The sequence below is a fragment of the Paramormyrops kingsleyae genome, chromosome 18, assembly GCF_048594095.1.
Source record: "Paramormyrops kingsleyae isolate MSU_618 chromosome 18, PKINGS_0.4, whole genome shotgun sequence".
Taxonomy (NCBI): domain Eukaryota; kingdom Metazoa; phylum Chordata; class Actinopteri; order Osteoglossiformes; family Mormyridae; genus Paramormyrops; species Paramormyrops kingsleyae.
In genome coordinates this window covers 13565471-13584514 of record NC_132814.1, presented here as the reverse complement: position 1 = coordinate 13584514, position 19044 = coordinate 13565471, and the positions used below count along the sequence as shown (strand labels likewise).

At 45.8% G+C, this 19044-nt stretch overlaps 1 protein-coding gene across 10 annotated transcripts; it reads left to right on the top strand.

Moving 5' to 3' along the window:
* Positions 1 to 296: 296 nt before the first annotated feature.
* arfip2b (ADP-ribosylation factor interacting protein 2b) lies at positions 297 to 17479 on the top strand. 10 transcript variants are annotated; one of them, XM_072701906.1, is made up of 10 exons: positions 297 to 441; positions 2473 to 2587; positions 4897 to 4953; positions 8264 to 8372; positions 9962 to 10024; positions 11324 to 11439; positions 12781 to 13002; positions 13665 to 13822; positions 15425 to 15599; positions 16444 to 17479. In XM_072701906.1, exons 2-10 carry the CDS (start codon positions 2489 to 2491, stop codon positions 16597 to 16599), a joined length of 1155 nt encoding a protein of 384 aa, XP_072558007.1. In that variant the 5' UTR covers positions 297 to 441; positions 2473 to 2488; the 3' UTR covers positions 16600 to 17479. The 10 variants fall into 10 exon arrangements, with proteins under 10 accessions (XP_072558007.1, XP_023661108.1, XP_023661106.1 ...); XM_023805340.2 differs by having other exon boundaries at positions 297 to 668; XM_023805338.2 differs by having other exon boundaries at positions 298 to 441; positions 2450 to 2587.
* Positions 17480 to 19044: the final 1565 nt, after the last annotated feature.

Sequence of the window (19044 nt, the reverse complement as noted above, 5' to 3'; positions counted from 1 at the left end):
CGATTTAAAATAAAATCAAATTTGAATTACGGGTACCTTTGCAAAAATGTCAAATGCCCTTCATAAATATTAAAAAAACAATCTATATGAAGTGCATTTCAAGAAACATTTGAAAGACAAGAACCGCAGGCTTTGTAGTAATACTACATACTTACTAAAGTTACATTTCAATTCGAAATAGGTAATTTATTTGAAAAACAGCTTGATTTAATTTTCTGTAAAAAAAACAAAAAGTAAATAAAATAGGTCTATAGAATGTAACAGGACGCAGCGCTCCCTGCCGGGTTTAACCTCGCCGCGCCGGGGCTCCGCGGAGCCTTCAAGCCGGACCGCGATCCCGGAGCCGCCGAGCCCCCGCATGTCGTCAGTTCCGCTCGACGGTGCCGGTCTGAAGAAAGTGGGCTGGACGTAGCCAGCGACTGGTTAACATACACAAAAAAGGCAAGAAGGCGGCGAAGGGGGGGAATCAGGCAGTTATGCATTAAGACAACATAACGGGGGAAACAGACAAACTATCATTTTGTGAATGTATGTAGTCGTGAGTCTTGTTCGGGTTAAGGAAAAAAAATACGGGTTCTCGGAGACTGCCTTCTCATCGTAAGCACTGGTGGAACACACTGGTTGGCTCGTCTGTCTAATTGGGAAGCCTGGGCTTTGACACGGGTGAGGTAAGGCTGCCTTATGAATAATATAAGGTATGTGGCGTGCGAACCGAAGTGAGCCCAGCCGAGTGGGTCGCGATCGCAGATCGGCCTTTTGCGACGTCGGCAGCAGAAATAAACATTAAATAAAACGCGAACCCGTTCGCCGCTGGGTGCAGATAATGGCTGTTTTTCGTGAGCGGGGCCTTTGCGGGAGGACATCCCGACTGCCGGCTCCGTCACTTTACGTCTTCAGGTGTGGAGATCAGGGGGGAAAAAATAAAACGCGGCTTCTTGCAATAAACATTCAGTTTGCCCCAAATCTGCATGCCATGCAAGGTTGTGTAGTAACGGGGATCTGCTGATAGGGAGCCGGATGTGGCAGGGGAGGTGCTGCGGGCGACCGGTCGGTCCCTGGCCGTTCCGTGCGATCAGGAGGCGCTTTCACACCTGAGGCCAAATAAAACACGCAACAAGTTACAAAAACGGCAGATGATATCACTCATATTATAAGTAGCACTGAGATTTCGTTACAAGTACACGGTAGCTGTTTACTGACACACTAGGTCAGTTTCCCAGAGCAGACCATGAAGGTTTGTGCCAAGATGTTTGTTAAAGATTGTCTTCTTAGTCCATGCACTCCTATTATCAACATTTACACGTTATGGACAGCCGAGCCCCGGAGAGCTATGTACCAGGTAGTGGTCTGATATAGGCTAATCTCATATTAATATCTGGAAGCGCGTTATGTTACATTTGTGTTCAGTTATTTCCCCCCCGATCACTTTGTGCAGCAGTGGCGACTCTGCTATTTGACCCTGTAAGTGAGAAAGAACCGCTGAGGTGTAGAATCGCCTGTGATGTGTAAGTCTCTCTAAGCACCGTTAGGGTGAACGCTGGATACCTACAGACATTTATAAGGTTCAGTCTCTCCGTTAGTGCACTTGATGGAAATAATTCCTATTCAAGAAATTCACCGAGAAATAAAGGGGAACGACGTGGGAATTTCAGTTACTTATTTCTTTAACGCTCATCTGTGCTATGTTATTATGATTTATAACTTTTTTTAAAATGTAGTCTTATTTAAGATTCCCATTTTAATGGACTTTGCGAGTGACTGGTGGCATCCATTGAATTGCACTGTAACGGAGGGCTGCTGTGAAAATCTCCAGCTCCGGCTGCACCTGCCATTGTGAGTCCGGCAGTATGTTGTTTACCAGCCCCCCCGCCTTTAAGAGCTGAGTAAACAGGGTCGGAAAGGACGTTATGAAACGCCGTGTGGAGGAGCTGGTCCCGCCGTTCTCACCCCCAGCCCAGTGCGCAAACTTACGCTTCCCTGTCGCGCTTCGATTAATTTTATTGGTACCCCCCCCACTGAGGTACCAGCGAACCTAACTTTTAACTTCTAGTGCGCAAAACAGTGAAATTACCAGAAATATTCAGCATTTCTCCATGTTTACTAGGGGCTCGGAGGTTTAATTACTTAGGGTAGTGTTTCCCAAAGCAGTGCTGGCCGGATCCACGTTTTTGTTTTATCCCAGTTCCCAGCACACCTGACCTAAGCTCTAAATACCTTACAGGTGTGCTGGGAACTGGGATAAAACTAAAACGTGGACCCGTGCAGTGTGGCCTGAGGACTGGTTTGGGAAACGCTCACTTAGGATGTTAGAAGGAAGTGAGGTGAAGAAGTAGAGGTATGCTGATTGACATCTTCATTTTGGTCCAAAGGTCTTTGATCATTCTGATAAGGCAGGGCACTGCTTTAAGGAAAAAGGGAAGATCTGTTTCTTTCTTTTTTTTCATTTTAGCCACACCCCCTTGCCTCCCCCAGGCCATAGTTTGCCAGCATGGCTGAGAGCATAATGAGCAAGGCAGCCACTATGGAGATACCCATCAATAGCAACGGAGACACCAGGGCTCTCCCAGAGGACGACAGCCTCGAACAGGTGCGTGACCTTCCTGTTTCCTCCCTGTAGGGGGTGCTGTGTTTTGGTCATTGGGAGAAGACCTGGGGGGCTGCTGGGGAGGATGTGTCGCTGTCTGTCCATCAGTCCTGCTGAAGTAAAATGAACATCTCTATTCATTTCCACGTTATTGTGCATATTTCATTTAAGAGGTCATACAGGGTAAATGTACCGTGGAGATTAACATAGCATGGGGTGGCATTCGGCACCCCATCTGCCTCTTTAACGTGACTCGACTCTATTTGGATATTTGTCCTTGGTGAGCTGATAAGACCTGTGCCGTGCTCAAAGTCTTTAGGACGGCTTGCTTTTAAAAACTCTGAGAAAGAATTAGTTGGCCAACAGGTGACGTTTCTGTGTGTGTGTATGTGTGTGACAATAAGGATTATTTTAGGCAGTTCAACAGATGTGTACTCTGCACTGGAAAAGAAGCAGGGCAAAGACTATAATCCAGTAATCCAGTTCTCAGACGTCTGTTGTTAAGAGAGCGGGTGTGCAGTGTGTATTTCAGTGCATTTCTGGATTCCCATTCCTTAAAGCCACTCTTCTCGCTGTCAGGGTGTTTCCCAAAATGCCACTAGTGAGGTGACTCGGCCTCTTAGAATGGGAGGGATTCATAGTCGTTCCCATGGGCCGGGCTGCAGTGCGTAATGGCCACTCGCACGGCCTGCTCACTTAGGCAAACAAAAGTGGCTCCAGATCCGGGACAAGCTTAGCTGTTTGCCCAGTTATGTACATTCTGGGAGTGCAGGTAAACTGGTGTGTCAACTGAGTGGAGGGCTGGCCTTCTTAGCCTTTCTGCTGGCTTTATGTGTGTGTTTCTTTGTCACAGTTTATTTAATTTTCGTTCAGACATTTGTGCTGCTTGTATGTTCAATGGTCTGGTCTGCTTTTGTGCTGCAGAACTTTCGGACCAGCTTGCTTGGTCTCGGCATCCCTTTTGGGTTCTGGACCCAAACGCCCACTGGCTGCTCTCGCCGCCGCCTCCCCATCTGCTCGGTGCCGTCTGATAGCCTCCTTGCTGAAAAGCAGCGGGTTGCCTCGTGCACAATGTGCCGCCTTTATGTGACATTATTTATCGGAAGGGTAATTAGTCCGTCAGTGAGTTTTGTCGGACGAAAGGCTTGCGGACAGGTTCCTGGGTGGGGCTTGATCTGAAAGGGCTGTGACCCCTCTCTGTGTTTTTAAGCCCCCACCCCCACAGCTGCCAATATGCCCAAATACCCTTCAGCTTCCCTGAGATCACAGTGAAAGACCCGTGATGATTTTTGTGGTTTGGTTACTTTGGGGAATCTGGGAGGGAATCCACTGCAGAATCAGCAAAAATGTCTTTCTCTCCATTCTGGGAAAAAAAAAAAATCAGTTTTATTCTTTGACAGCAGGTTCTTCCAAGGATCTGGCACTGCGAAATATCACCAGTGGCAACATTTGTTCATAATAGAAAATGCTCAGTAATGAGTGGTTGTGGTGGCATGGATACTGGAATATGTGTGGTTTGAAAGCACCAGTATGATCAGTGAGTGTCCCTCCGGTGATAATACAAGAACTGATTCAAATAAGAGAAGAAATGCAGGTGCAGCACTGCGATGGTAGGTGTGGGTTTTTGGTTCTTATTGATTCCCCCCCCCCAGCAAATCTAGTTTATTGTCATGGCATGTACAATCAGGAATTTAGGGGTGGGGTGGACTTGGGTTTCATAACACTTTTCAGGACATTGGCATTGCCGCTGGGGCCAGTCGGACAGGAACGGTCGACAGCATGACTGTAAGCCGGAGATCAGGCAGGCTACGATCTTCTGAGGGTCTCGGGGGGGGATTGGGGGGGTCACTCCTGGGCCCTTTCCAGCAGTATAACAGACGGCACTGACAGCACCTCCCTGCTGTCTCAGACCTGAACACCTGCTAGTTACCAAAATGTGCTTCGGCCTCCCAGCGCTATTTCACGTTATTTTCCGCCATCATGGTGCGGCAGATTTTATACCGGCTCTGAAAAGCCCTATTGTTGTCCGTGGCCTTTTTGCCATCTCGTATGGTCTGAGAACCTTTTGTCTCGCTGTGGATTCTGCTGTCCATGGGGGCAGAGGGAGCATTTTGTGTCAGAAACAATTTCACCTTCTACTCCAGTGCATTTCTTTAGCAACACGCTTCTTTTAGTTTTATAATTTGCCAACTTTATCTTTCGTTTCCTATGTCTCTCCTCCATTGTTTTTTTTTGTTTTGGTTTTGCGCCTTCCTGTTTATCATTTGTCCTGTGTATTTTTTTTCCTTTATTTTTTTTTTCCCTCAATACAGGCTGCACAAGGTCAGTGGCGCATAAATGAGAAGGTAGGGAACCCCACAGTGACCAGGGTGAGGAAGGGGGTCGGACCGGAGGTCTGGGGGTTCCTGTGTGGGCCTTTTTGGGGTGGGGGTGTTCCTCCTGTGTGTGCCTGTGTGTGCGTGTGCGTGTATTAGAGGCGCATGCAGACTAACACTCTTTTAAGTTATAGGATGCTTTTCAAAAATGTTTAGATGTTTTGATGATATACAGCCATGCGTCGTTTAACGACGGGGATTTATTATGGGATACGTGCCGTGAGGCGAGTTCGTTGTTTTGCACACATACAGTGCACTTACACACACCTGGATGGTGTAGTCTACTGCACACCTAGATTGTATTGTGTAACCTAAATCTTCCTGGGTTCTGATGAGCCACACCTGTTCCTGGTATGTACCTGAGAACAGGTCTGTCCCATCAGAAGCCAGGTAGGATAGAAAACCTACTGGACAGTAGCTCTCCAGGACCGGAGTTGGAGACCCCTGACCTAAATAACGATAAAAAGTACAATATAGTTAATACAAAAAGTAGTAACATACTTGATATTGATAATAAGCAAATATGATGTACTGTACATAATTGTATGTGCTAAACTTCTATATTACTGGCAGTGCAGTCGATTTGTTTACATCAGCATCACCGCAAACACGCCAGTAATGCATTGTGCAATGATGTTATGGCACTTATGATGTCACTAGGCACTAGGAGTTTTTCAGGTCCTTTATAATCTTATGCGACCGCCGTCATGCGTGCGGCCAAAACGTCTTTATGCGATGAATGACTGTATAATGATCCTTTGGTGAATCTGTCCCTATAAGGAAGGATTTGAAAAGCATCCTGTATTAATGCTGTCATTTCATACTAGCATACGGTGTTGGTATGTTGGCCTGGTTCATAACAGAATTTTAGTTTGTTTGATGGGTGTTTATTAATGCTTTTATGTACATGTGCATGTCTATGGTCTGTTAGTAATATTATGCTGGAAAGAGGACACCGGAATCAAACCCACTGCATCATGGGAGCTGGCTCTTCTCGTTGATGTTAGCTAACTCTGATTATGCGGTCTGTGAAAATAGCCCCTTGACAGTCAGACTGCCCTTTTTAAAGGTATTCCATTCACTTCAGCCAGCCCTGCCTTATAAGTCTCCACATCTTAAATTTATTCTTGTATTTTACTTAGGAAAGTACTTTGTCCTAAATGACTTATGTAGTCATGACATTTGGACCTATAGACATACACACCTTGGTTTTTTATTAGCTAAAGCAGTCGCTCAAAGGTACATTTGCTCCCCCTCCAGATCTTTAAACCACCATCTGGTAACACCTGCTCACCTTAACCACTGCGCCACCTACTGCGTATAATTTTCTGTGTTTTGGTGGGATGCCAGTCCTTTAGTAATTTAGGGGATCTGCTTGATTGGGATTTTAAATTCGGATCTTTCTCGTTGCAATTGCAAAATAATTTTATTGGTATTGCAGGAATGTGGGATATTGCTGAAGCACTGTTTCAGTACCAGTCAAAAGTCTGGACACACCAGCTTTTAATGCATTTGTCTCACTTTTAGCGGTTATTCACCTTATAGTAAAAGGCCTTGAGGCAATGAGGTAATACATGACAAATATTGCAACAACCAAGAGAACAGGGCTGAACGATTTATCAGTTTCACATTGAAATCACGTTTTGAAGCAACGCAATAAGCAAATCACAAAGACTACAATTTACGATATGAATTATACAGCATGTATGACCCAGGGTTTAAAACTGTTGTGAGAATATTTTTACAAATTCTTGCAGTCCTCTTTATGTGAGTTATTATCACCAATCAGAAGTGCCACGCTCCTCGTGTGCCAGTCATGATCACCAATCAGAAGTGCCACGCTCCTCGTGTGCCAGTCAGTAATTTGATTCATCAGAATGAGACATGAACATATGAATGAATGTAATTCAGTAGGTTACACACAGTTTGATTTCATTTCTGTGGTTTTTCATAAGCAGGCAGCATTTTTATAAATTAACTAGAAAAGTGCCATTTTAATATTCTAATAATTATATATTAATAAATCAGATTTTACAGACAAAAAGATGGTAGAAACAGTGGACCTCAAATTCATTCCAAATTGTACCCGATGCATGCTTTTTTAACAGGGGCAAACGCATTGTGAACTTTTATGCCAGTGCACCGGATGTGAATTGGTGAATCTTACCATCCTTGCACTAGAATATAGAGCAGTAAATCGTTTGATGGTATCTCATATAGTAATGCTGAGCAACATGTTTAAAATCTATTACACAGTAAATACTGAACCCAAGCATGACATCACGATTGCAATATGTCAGAAAAATCACAATTATATATTTTCCCCAAATCGTTCAGCCCTACAAGCAAATTGTTCAGCATCTTTTGAATTTTCTCAAATTGTAAACTCTTCTAAATGACAGCATTGCAGACTCTTGCTATTCTTCCAACCAGCTTCCAGATGTAGCCACCTGGAATGCTTCTCCAACAGTCCTGATGGAGTTTCCACAAGTACTGGGCACAAGTTGGCTGCCTTGCTCTTACTCTTCGATTCAGCTCCTCCCAATCCAGCTCTGTAGTGTTTTGGGGGATTGTGGGGGGTTGTGGGGGCCAGATCATCCATCACAGCACTCCATATCTTTCCTCATTCACAAGATAATACTCACTATATAGGTTTGCTTAGGGTCGTTATCTTGTGGAAAATTTTCAGTAGATGTATCTAGACTATTGACTGGTACTATGTGCCCAAGGCAAACGTTATCCCTCTTATCGCTGTATTTTATGACCCCCCCCCTCGTTTGTATGGGGGGCCTTTATGACAAAACGGCGTCCTTTGCAATGTGGGGTTTACTCTCTCTGCCGTCTCCTGCCCCACAGAATACGGTTCTGCTTCAGACCGCAAGACATCCGTGTGACATTGTGAGCTCTGTCTGAGGGGAATGCAGCTTCTAATTAAATATTAGTGTAATTTTAGCCCATTCGTTTCACTGTGTAAGCTGTACCCCTGCTTCACACACAATATCTACACTTTACCTTGTGTGAGTAAATCAAACCATGACTCGTGATATCCCAAGGGGTGGGGGCGTAGAAATAAAGGGTAGGGTGGAGGAGTGTAGACAGAGAGGAGGGGGTCGTAGACATACACAATGCAGCTACTATTCTGTTAATCCCTGTCAGAGTTACTGTGTGGCTTCTCTGCATTCCCTGAGAGAGTGAATGGGCTCTTGTTCTCATTATCTTGTTATCGCTCTCATTTCTGCTGTTGAATGATCTACTCCCCCCAATGCTGCGCCCCCCCGCCCCCCCCCCCCCCCATCTGATGCAGGATCTCCAACAGGTGATGGTGTCCGGGCCAAACCTAAACGAGACCAGCATCGTCTCAGGCGGTTATGGAGGCACTGCAGAGGGCATCATCCCAACCAGCTCCATTAAAGGTAACACCCCCCCCCCCCCCTTATGGGGACTGCTTATTCATTTCAATGGGAAAAATGCTAACGCTAACTATGACAACCTTAACCCCTACCCTGCCCTAACCATAAGTAACCTAACAAAATACAAGAGTTTTTGCATTTTATCAGTATAAAATGCAAATCGGTTTTTATAAAAAACCGATTTTTATAAAATAGAGTTTTCCCTTATGGGGACCAGGAAACCGGCCCCCATAAGGGGAAAAAAAACGGATATTTATCACGTTATGGTGACATTATGTCCCCATCAGGATAGGTAAACCTGCTCGCATGCACATACAAACATTCACATTGATTTATATAGCAGGTGCTTTATCCATAGTATAATTGAGAGAGCAGAGTCCACCAGGCCCTGGAGGAACTACGGTTAGGGGCCTTACTTAAGTGTCCAAAAGTGACATCACTCTGCCATCCATGGGATTTGAACCTGTGACCTTGCCGGTCCTGACCCCACACCTCCCTGGAGAAGAAAAGGGGAATATTAGAGCCACAAACACCTACCATGTTGTTCTACTTCCCTCTGCCACATCTAGCCCATTTGGTGCCTCTGTTCTGCAGCCATCTTGTTTCCCATGAGTCTTTGCAGCTTCAAATAATGAAAGACGATCTCAATACAGACTCGGTGATCACTGCCACCCACCCCCTCTCCCCCCACCCCAGGAAGTTACATTTTTATTGGATACAAAAACCCATAGCGTCTTGTAACTTGTATTGAAAAAGAGAGGACCTTTTGACCACTTGCGTTCTGAATGCAGCCCCACAAAGCAGTCAGCCGACTAGCCCAAATATGGCCGGTGGTGTTTTTGTAAGTAAACAGTTCATGGCTGTTTCTAAAGTTAAGCCATAAAAGGTAAAGATCGTTGCTTTTTGGTTCATACCAACGAGGGTGGGTGTGTTTGAACCTCCAGAGAGTGAATTTAGGGGGCGACTCCCCCTCCACTTTACCCACTTTAGTCATTTTGTGGAACTATTTACACACTTTTCTTCTCTCTCCTTATCACTTGTGTGCCACAGGTTTGCTTGCATGATGGTTAATTTGCCATTTGTAACAGTCTACTATAAATACCCCCCCCCCCCAAAATATGTGCTTAAACAAGCTTGTAGTCTCGATCTGCCCACAACAGAATAGGTACATGACCTCCTTTCAGGTAATTAACTATGGCTCCATGTGTGAGGAGTTTGCATGTTCTCATGGGGTTTCCTCGCACAGTCCAAAAAGGTCACATCATCACCTGCCCCCCACGCTCGCATGTGAGAATGGTATGTGAATGTGTCCTGCAATGGGTTGGGGTCCCGTCTTGTAAATAGCACAGGTGGGTACAGAAGGTGGATGGCTATATCGCAGAAGTGATTGTATAAATGGGCAGTTTGCTCGTTTTCCACATATGACATGTATATGTTGAATGTGTAATGTCTGTATGTAACACTTTGCGGCCACGTGTGCCTTCCCTTTAGCAGGTGTCCTCTTTGCCTTTCCCTTTGCGCTGCTGGCCTTGCCCATCACGCTCCCCCAGGCATCACTAACAGATCCCCTGCGCTGATACCCCCCTCCCCAGGGCCCGCCATCCATCTCAACCCAGGATATCTGGGAGGCAGACGTATCCCAGCCCCTGGACAAGGTGTCTCCTCCTACTTCCCAAAATCACATGCTCTCCTCTTTAATCAGTCTCAAGGGGAAACTCCTTTTTTGTCTCAAACCACGTCTTGCCTTTCCGCAGGATGTAACCTGGTCTTGTCCAATCGGCTGTTCCTGTCTTTCTGGTGGGAGTGGTTAAGGCTTTGTAATCACCAATCAGTGTCTGACTTTTTCTCTAGGGGAGTGTTTGTGGTTTTGCTTTCCCAGTTCATTCCCATCACCCAAAAGCAAAGCGTCCTTTAACCGTGAGAGAGCCTGCTGGCACTCGGATGGTAAACTCTCACCAAGAGCCTGTCCGACGCAGCGGCACCGTTCCCAGATGTGAGCTCGCGCTTAAGAGCCACGCTGTTGTTGGTTATGGGTTGCTGGGGCTGAGCTGTACATACGCACCTGTCCGTCCGTGATCTTTCCGGCTCCGTTTCCTTGTCTCTGTATGAACAGTGTGTATCTGATTGTGTGAGATGGAGCGTAAATTTACATGGCTTTCATTTCCTTGTCTCTGCGTAGAAACAAACTGAATGTTCATCCTGCTTGTTTGGTGTGCTCACTAATTCTCACATTCTGTCCCGTGTTCCATCTCTTTTCTGTGTAATGATCTTTAACCACCCCCCCCCCTCCATCCCGTCTTAATCTGACCTGGTATAATTTTCCCATTTAATCATATTTTTTTAACTATTTATATATCTACCACTCCACTCCTAATGGCAATAAATGCTTGAAACAATACCCCTCCGTGCCCCCCCCCCATGACATCCCCTACTCCTTACCAATCCTCTCCACCATTTTAACCCTATTACCTACCACACCTGTCACCCGGACCCCTGCCCAAACCACCTCCCCGCCCACTCCCCATCCAGACCTGCGTATGAAATCAATGGGGATTATAACCCCCCCCAGCGGGTTGGCCGCCAGCCGGATAGCCAGCCACTACAACAGCTTTCCAGGTACTGTGAGGAACCCCCCCCCCCTCACACACACACATACCACACTGCCCCTCATCCACCATGACATCACCTGCCACCTACTGTGCCCCGTCAAACCGCTGCACTTCATCCTGCTTCAGTGTGGTGGCGGTATTGGGCCATGGGTAGAATTTGGAGGCACGGGGCAGGCTGTTTCTTTGTGTGCGTGTGTGTGTGTGTGCGTGTGTATGGGAACAGTACCCGACTGCAAGACCGAAATCTCAGCCACGTTTGTTTTGGCTGGCAGACTACAGATGGCGGTGCTTCTTGCGTGCGAGTTGACAGGACAGCCTGACCAGCATGATGCTCTGCATCCACAGGATCCACCATGCACCACAGCAGCACCAGTTCGTCAGCAATGGCTGAGGAGGCCACCAGGGGCGTCGCTGTGGAGAAGTTTGACATTATGAAGAAGTGGGGCCTCAACACCTACAAGGTACCACCGAGAAAACAACCCCCTGCTCCGCTTGTATCTTTAGATAAAATTGGTCTTGTGTGCTTAATTGATTTGATATCTCAGGACTGTGTAATTTTTCAGCCCAAAAAAAACACAGCTGGCACTTTTCAGGATTAAAGTAGATTCACATCCTGTTTCTGCTCCTACCAATATCTCCTTCCTTCTTGGGACTAAAGTAGATTCACTTCCTGTTCCTGCATCTACCCATATCTCCTTCCTTCTTGGGACTAAAGTAGATTCACTTCCTGTTCCTGCATCTACCCATATCTCCTTCCTTCTTGGGACTAAAGTAGATTCACTTCCTGTTCCTGCATCTACCCATATCTCCTTCCTTCTTGGGACTAAAGTAGATTCACATCCTGTTCCTGCTCCTACCCATATCTCCTTCCTTCTTGGTTGCCACTGGTGTTGGGGAAAAAATAACATTTTGATAGCATTAAACCCACCATAGTTATTCTTTGCTGTCAATCATTGGTGTAACCCAATGAGAAGTGATCAAGTAGCCAATGAGAAATGGCTCAAACTAGTGGGTGATTGACAGCCTCACTCCCACTATGGGTCTCACAGTGTGAATTCTTCCACCAGTCACACATCACTCCTAACTCCTCTTCATTCTCCATCATGGAGCTTCTGAATGCCATTACTACACAAAGCTTTTCTCTGCCTCTCATCCACTCACATCCTTTGTTTCCCTATAATTCAAACCCTGTTCCCACCCCCGTTTCCCTTCTCTGGCTCTCCTGTGTCCAGACTCTCTCTCCTTCTTATCTCTCTTTTTATATATATATTTTTTACATTTACATTACACTGTCGACAGTGTATTCCCTGGACGCCCCCCTCCCCCATTTGAATCCCTGCTCCTCCAACACCCCCAACCTATACAGTCTTAGGCCTCCTATACTCTCTCTTCACCTCCCCCTTAACAAAAATCTTTATTAAAAGTCCAACTTCGTGTGACTCGTCTCAACATAATCAGATTCACCAGAACTGCATCTGTATATGTCCTTTCATGTGCTACCACTATTTAGTGCTGCTTCAATTTTGGTTCGATTTGTCTCAAAATTGTACGCGTTCTAGAGCTTCACCCATACAATGTGTCTGTGAAGTTGGAAATAGATCTGTCAAATACTTTTTAAGTTATTATGCTAACAAACTGTCTGTGGTGGCAGTGGACTTGTCCCAAAGCTATATGTATTCTCCTATTGGGGAACATAAATTAATATGTTACAACCTCAGTGTAAACCTAGTCTGCCTGACCTGTGAATGTCAGATTATTTGAGTCCGCCTTGGATGGATAAAGTCAGTCCCCCTCACTTGCAGTGCACCAAGCAGATGATCTCGGAGCGCTTTGGCCGGGGCTCCAGGACGGTGGACCTGGAGCTGGAGGCACAGATCGACGTGCTGCGGGACACCAAGCGCAAGTATGAGAACGTGCTGCGGCTGGCGCGGGCGCTCACCAACCACTTCTACAGCATGGTGCAGACGCAGCACGCGCTGGGCGACACCTTCGCCGACCTCAGCCAGAAGTCGCCGGAGCTCCGGGTAACTCTCACACGCCTCGTTTATGTATGGATTCATTTATTTTATAGCCTCAGTCATATAAAACTCATATAACAGTCTGTATAGATGTAAGATACGTATAATTCATCTACATCTACAAACTTAAGAACCTGCATCTATGCTGTAAATGGACACCCATTAATTATCAAATGGAAGCAATTAATTTTTTTTTCATTTGCACTCGACCAGCATCCCCTACAACAGGGTTATTCAACTCCCGGTCCTTGAGGTCCGAGCACTGCTGGTTTTCCAGCCTTCCTTTACTTGTCAGTCAGTTGTGAAGACTCTGACCAATCAGAATCAGTAATTATTAAACTAACTACCTGGGGGAACTGAAAACAAGGCCTGGATTTGGAATCAAGGTCCGGATTTGAAGAATCCTGCCCTACAATATCATCCTGATAACTCTGAAGCTCAGCAGTCTAAATAAAGGCCGAAATAGTCCATCCATCCATCCATCCATCCATCCATCCATCCATTGTCCAACCCGCTTATCCTACTGGGTCGCGGGGGGTCCGGAGCCTATCCCGGAAGCAACGGGCACGAGGCAGGGAACAACCCTGGATGGGGGGCCAGCCCATCGCAGGCCGAAATAGTCAATGAAAGCTGATGTGATACCTGTGTGTGTGTTCGTGTTTGTGTAGGATGAGTTTGGGTACAATGCAGAGACTCAGAAGCTGCTGTGCAAGAACGGCGAGACACTGCTGGGCGCCATTAACTTCTTCGTATCCAGCATCAACACGCTGGTCAACAAGACCATGGAGGACACACTCATGACCATCAAGATGTACGAGAATGCAAGGTAACCACCGGCCCTGGGCAACGGCAGAAATGAACAGGAGCAAAGGGCAAAAATGACCACCAAGATTTTGAGAGAGAATTATTCATTCATTCATTCTATTTGCCAGTTTAGGCCAGCATCCTAATCCTAAACCATCAGTTTTTGTTATTCATTTTGTTTTATTTTCATTTCTGTCTCTAACACACACTCATAAACAGCAACGTACGTACATAACATGTGTCTGTCTCACACACATACAGATGATATTCTATACACATGATTACACGCTTCTCATTTTTCTGTACTTGTTCTGGCACGATGCTTTTATTACTGTATGTGTTATAATCTGGGCTCATTTCACATTAAAAACAAAGTTTATGCCTTATTTACTATTTTAAAAAAAGTTCCTCCAAAATTTTGTAAGTGCCCCTATTTTTGACTGGTGACAAAAGTTGTCCCACAGATAATTTTTTTAATTGCCTATACTGACCCTAGGCCTTCCTCCTTTAGTAAATAAGGTCAAGCGCCTTTACCCCTGGGGCACAAGGGGGTCGAGGGTATTCACTCACCAGTGGCGATCCTGGGGTGGGAATTGGGGTGACTCCCCCCACACACCCCCGTAGCCACACCCCTACTACCCACAGGGAACAATGTATCAGTAAGCCATTTGGGATTAGTATATAATAGTATATAATTCACCTACTAGGTGGGTGTGTATGTGTGGGTTGTCAGTTTTATTACAACAGAACGCTTGAACTCCCTGATGGGTCGGGTGTCTCGGTTCGTTAGTGGAGATCTTCTCTGATATAGTGTCATGTCTGATATGGACCCCGTGCCCTGAGGGGGTTCTGCTGCATGTTGCTGTGCCGCACATCCATGGGTACAGGTTCTGCTGCTGCCCTCTAGTCTGACCTTCTTGGGTTCCAGCACTGAGAGATCAGGCTTTGCATCGGGTCATATTATCTCCCAAACCGCCAAACAGCAAACGGCAATCTTATCTGGAAGCTGGGGAAATGCGACAAGTCCGAGACAAGGGACTATAAATAAATGACAAAGAGCAAATATCTTCATACAGTGGGAATGGGCAAATTTTTCTTTAAATGATTATTATTCTAGAACAGAACAGAGCATTGCAGTCTTTGTAGATTTATCTGAATCACTAACTGTACCAGTGCGGATAGAACAGGCTAATTTAGTTCAGCCAGAATATGCGGCTCATTAAAGCGGTTTGGTGGGAGGAAAGGCCTTGCGTATCCCTGCGCGCCAGACCTGGGCTATCGGACAGAGCCAACGGTGTTGGTTTCGGTATCGAGTGGGTGGGTCATCTGTCTGTCACCAACTAGTCTCCTCCAGTTCCTGCTGGTGCCTTTTCTTGGTTCCTGTTGGGTTAAACCAAAGACTGATGGACGTAATCGTATCCCCTGTGGTTTTCAGGCCATGTCTCTGTTCCTTCAGTAGTCTAATGCACTATCAAGCTATGCAAGTACACAGAAAAACTGTGATAGTAATGGTTTTTATATCCACCGTATTGCCGATCTACTGTAAAATATTAGGTAGATTTATATAGTAAGCCATAACCCATAAATTCTAGAGTTCACAATGTGCCCCCCTGCCCCCCTCCAGGCTGGAGTTTGATGCGTACCGCGCGGATCTGGAGGAGCTGAACCTGGGTCCTCGGGACGCAGTCACCCTGGCCCGCATCGAGACGGCACAAAACGAGTACCAGGACCACAAGGACAAGTACGAGAGACTGCGCAGTGACGTCTCGGTCAAGCTTAAGTTCCTGGAAGAAAACAAGGTAAGGGGGGCAAGGGGGGCTGCACTGTATTCTTACCCTCCCCCCGCCTAAAAACAGCATGCTCCTCATCTATGGCCATGGTCAGTGCCTTTCTTAGCTGGAAGGCAGTGTGCAGCTGCTCCTCCAGTTCCGCTCCCTATGGCCATGGCCAGTGCCTTTCTTAGCTGGAAGGCAGTGTGCAGCTGCTCCTCCAGTTCCACTCCCTATGGCCATGGTCAGTGCCTTTCTTAGCTGGAAGGCAGTGTGCAGCTGCTCCTCCAGTTCCGCTCCCTATGGCCATGGCCAGTGCCTTTCTTAGCTGGAAGGCAGTGTGCAGCTGCTCCTCCAGTTCCGCTCCCTATGGCCATGGTCAGTAACTAAAATTCTGAGTACAGGCAGTCAGAGAGGTTAAGAAGGTCTGACTTACGGACAGACTGCCGTAAAGCCTGTTATATTGAAAATTTGGGTTAAATACAATGCTTCATAATAACGAAAGCGCTGACTACTTTGTGATGCTCGTGAAAACATTGCGTGTCTTCAGCAGGTACAGTACAGGATGTAGTTACTTTTATTTTTACTGCATAATTATTGTTAAGAATGTAATTTATGTCATATTAAATTGTATTATGTACGATATATTTTTCCGACATATCTATAAATCGGACTTAGGGAACGGATCTGGTTTGTAACCTGGGGCCTGCCTGGGTCGGATGATCTCACAAGCTGTGTCTTCTGCACACTTGTTGACTTTGGGGTGTGAAGTTATTTGCACGTATTACGCAATCAGATGTCGCTTTTGAAGTAGACGGCCACATCTTCACGTGCGTCTGACCCTTGGCCGGACGCGGCTTGCCCCTTCCCGCAGGTGAAGGTGATGCACAAACAGCTGCTCCTCTTCCACAACGCCATCTCCGCCTACTTCGCCGGCAACCAGCAGCAGCTGGAGCAGACGCTCAAGCAGTTCAACATCAAGCTGAAGCCTCCAGGGTCGGACAAGCCGTCTTGGCTGGAGGAGCAGTGAAGGTCCCAGCATCGCCAACCGCCATCCCAAATCCTGGAACCACCACCACCTCCACCACCCACTTCTGTTCCCGGTCTCCACCCTTTTGCTCTGCAGCAGACCACGCAGGCAGACGGGATATGCGCAGGCCAAGATGGACGCCGGTAGGAGAGCCAACGGCAGTCAGACCTTGAGAGACCAGCACTCCTAAATAAAAAATGGGGGTTCATTATTGCATTTCTCCTTTTTTTTTTACCTATTTGTCACTCTTCCTTCCCTTTCCTGTCTGATCTATCTTGCTGAAAGTTCTAGGCACGTAGGAACACCAATTGTCATCTTTTCTGTTGCCCCTCAATTTTATAAAGCTGTTCTCAATATTTTCAAGTGAAGGATTAGAAACATAAAAACACAGAAGATCCCCTCCCGCCAACACAGGCAATACAGTGCCCGGTGACCCAGGACTGCAGATCCAGAACTCTGACCTTCACCGAGAGAAGCTGTACTGTTTACCGCAGCTGTGACTTATCTATGAAATGTTTCGTCACGTTGACTGAGCTGATGTCAGCATATGTGTGCAAATAAGTTCCTTGGGGGGGGAAAAATGAATGAAGACTTCAAGCGCTGATATCAGGCCATGACTGAAGATAGCGGTTATGATAAAGGAGCTCAGGACCTGACAATCGGAAGCTGAGACCTTGGGAAACAGAGCGAGTGCGTGAGAGTTGCCATTTCAACGAATAACTGATTCTTCTATTTCTGAATCTGGTTGTTCTGTTTTACTCAAATGCAAATGATCTATATTGATGCCTTTTTTTTTTTTTTTGTTTATGAATGCGAACCATTCTCTGCCAGGGCGTAATTACCAGTGTGTGTTGCCGGATTAAAATCCTTCCCATCCCAAGCACCAGCAGTTTTTTTTCCTTCTCCCTCTTTCAGTTTTGGCATGCTTGCAATTGTAACGGCTTTGACCAATCAGACGTGAGCTCAGTGCTGGCACTAATTATCTGGTTGTCTTGCACTGAAATGGGCCCATAGACCTCCCCGCCTTCTTAAAACCAATTAGTGGGTTTCGTATATTGCCTGAGCTTCATCTGAAAAGGCGTATCAGAGTTGCAGTCATCGTGGTTACAGTTGTCATTTTACAGTTAACGTCCTGGGCTCAGTGTGTGTGTGTGTGCGTGCGCGTGTGCATGTGCGTGCGTATTTGTGTTGTGTTCCTTTGTGTTTTTGTCCTAACATTCCCCCGTTTATTTAAAAAAAATATATATCAATTAAGCAAATGTAAGAACACTAAATTTGGGATGTTTACAGAATCATATCCCATTATGTAACTTAATCACAAATGGATTCTCTCTCTTGTTTTCTCTCCTTTTTCCCTCACTCTGTTCTGTTTGTTGTCGTTGTATTTTCTCCAAAGTGGTTAAACGGAGGGAAACGGGGCAATCTTTACATATCCACGCCGTGATGTGCTTTTGTGATGGACAAACAAACATAAGGCCAGTGTCCTCACTGTCACACTGAGGCAGACGCATAAATCAGATATTGCACTAAATCAGCTGCATGTGTAACCCCTAACCCCCCCCCCCAACCCAAAAAGCCACCCACTCCCATTTCCAAAAAGGATTCATCCGGAAAGTAGTAAGCAAACTTGTGGTTTCGGTAATGGATGAAAAACATACAAATAATCACAGAATGGTTTAACAAAGTGTGATAGACTAAGTCACTCCTTAAGTAGTATTAGTTATTAGGGGAAATGACAGAGTTTATGTATTTTATCATTTGCGTACAATCTATTTTTTAGGCTGCTTTGTGATATTGTAGTGAATGAATGACTGTATATATGTAATGATATTTAAGATGAAAAATTAAACCGATGTCTTGGGATCATGTGGATATCTGCTATTACTCGTCACTCGAATCTTAACCCTCCTGGAAGTAGTTGTATGACTAGAACATGCAACAAAATTAAAACAAGAATGTTTTCAAAAACCTGTGTCTAACTTTAGTATCTTCTGTAATATTATTGTTTTCACAGGAGGCTTGTGCTTGTGTAATGCATTTGATCTTGTGGATTTCTCTGCATGCAGGATCTCAAACTGTTTCAGAAGGACGTTATGTTCCTGGAAATATTTATGATGCCTTTCCATCACAGTTTTTGCATACGGTTTTCTTGGTGCAGTGGTTCACCATCGCCTACTTCCACACAGTCTGAAAAAGCATCTTTGCTGGTATCACCACTGTGATTATCTGCCACCGGTATAGTCCTGTACTGCTTCTGCCAATTACAGACATGGTAGGTTTTGTCCAGCAACTGTGTTGAGACCTTTTTGCAACGGGTAACCCTTAAAAAAATCAAGAACTCCAGGCAAGAATTTTCCTTTTACCGATACAGCGCCAGACCAGGATGAAGCCTGCATCGTTGGGTGCAGAAGTAACCTAGAACCAGAGCAATACCGATGTTTACCA

Bases quoted from the DNA above. Each gene is read 5' to 3' on its own strand.
- arfip2b (XM_023805346.2), top strand. From the start codon at position 2,489: ATGGCTGAGAGCATAATGAGCAAGGCAGCCACTATGGAGATACCCATC. The intron at 13,003-13,664 runs GTAACTCTCACA...GTGTTTGTGTAG, and splicing joins AGAAGTCGCCGGAGCTCCGG to GATGAGTTTGGGTACAATGC. The intron at 13,823-15,424 runs GTAACCACCGGC...GCCCCCCTCCAG, and splicing joins AAGATGTACGAGAATGCAAG to GCTGGAGTTTGATGCGTACC.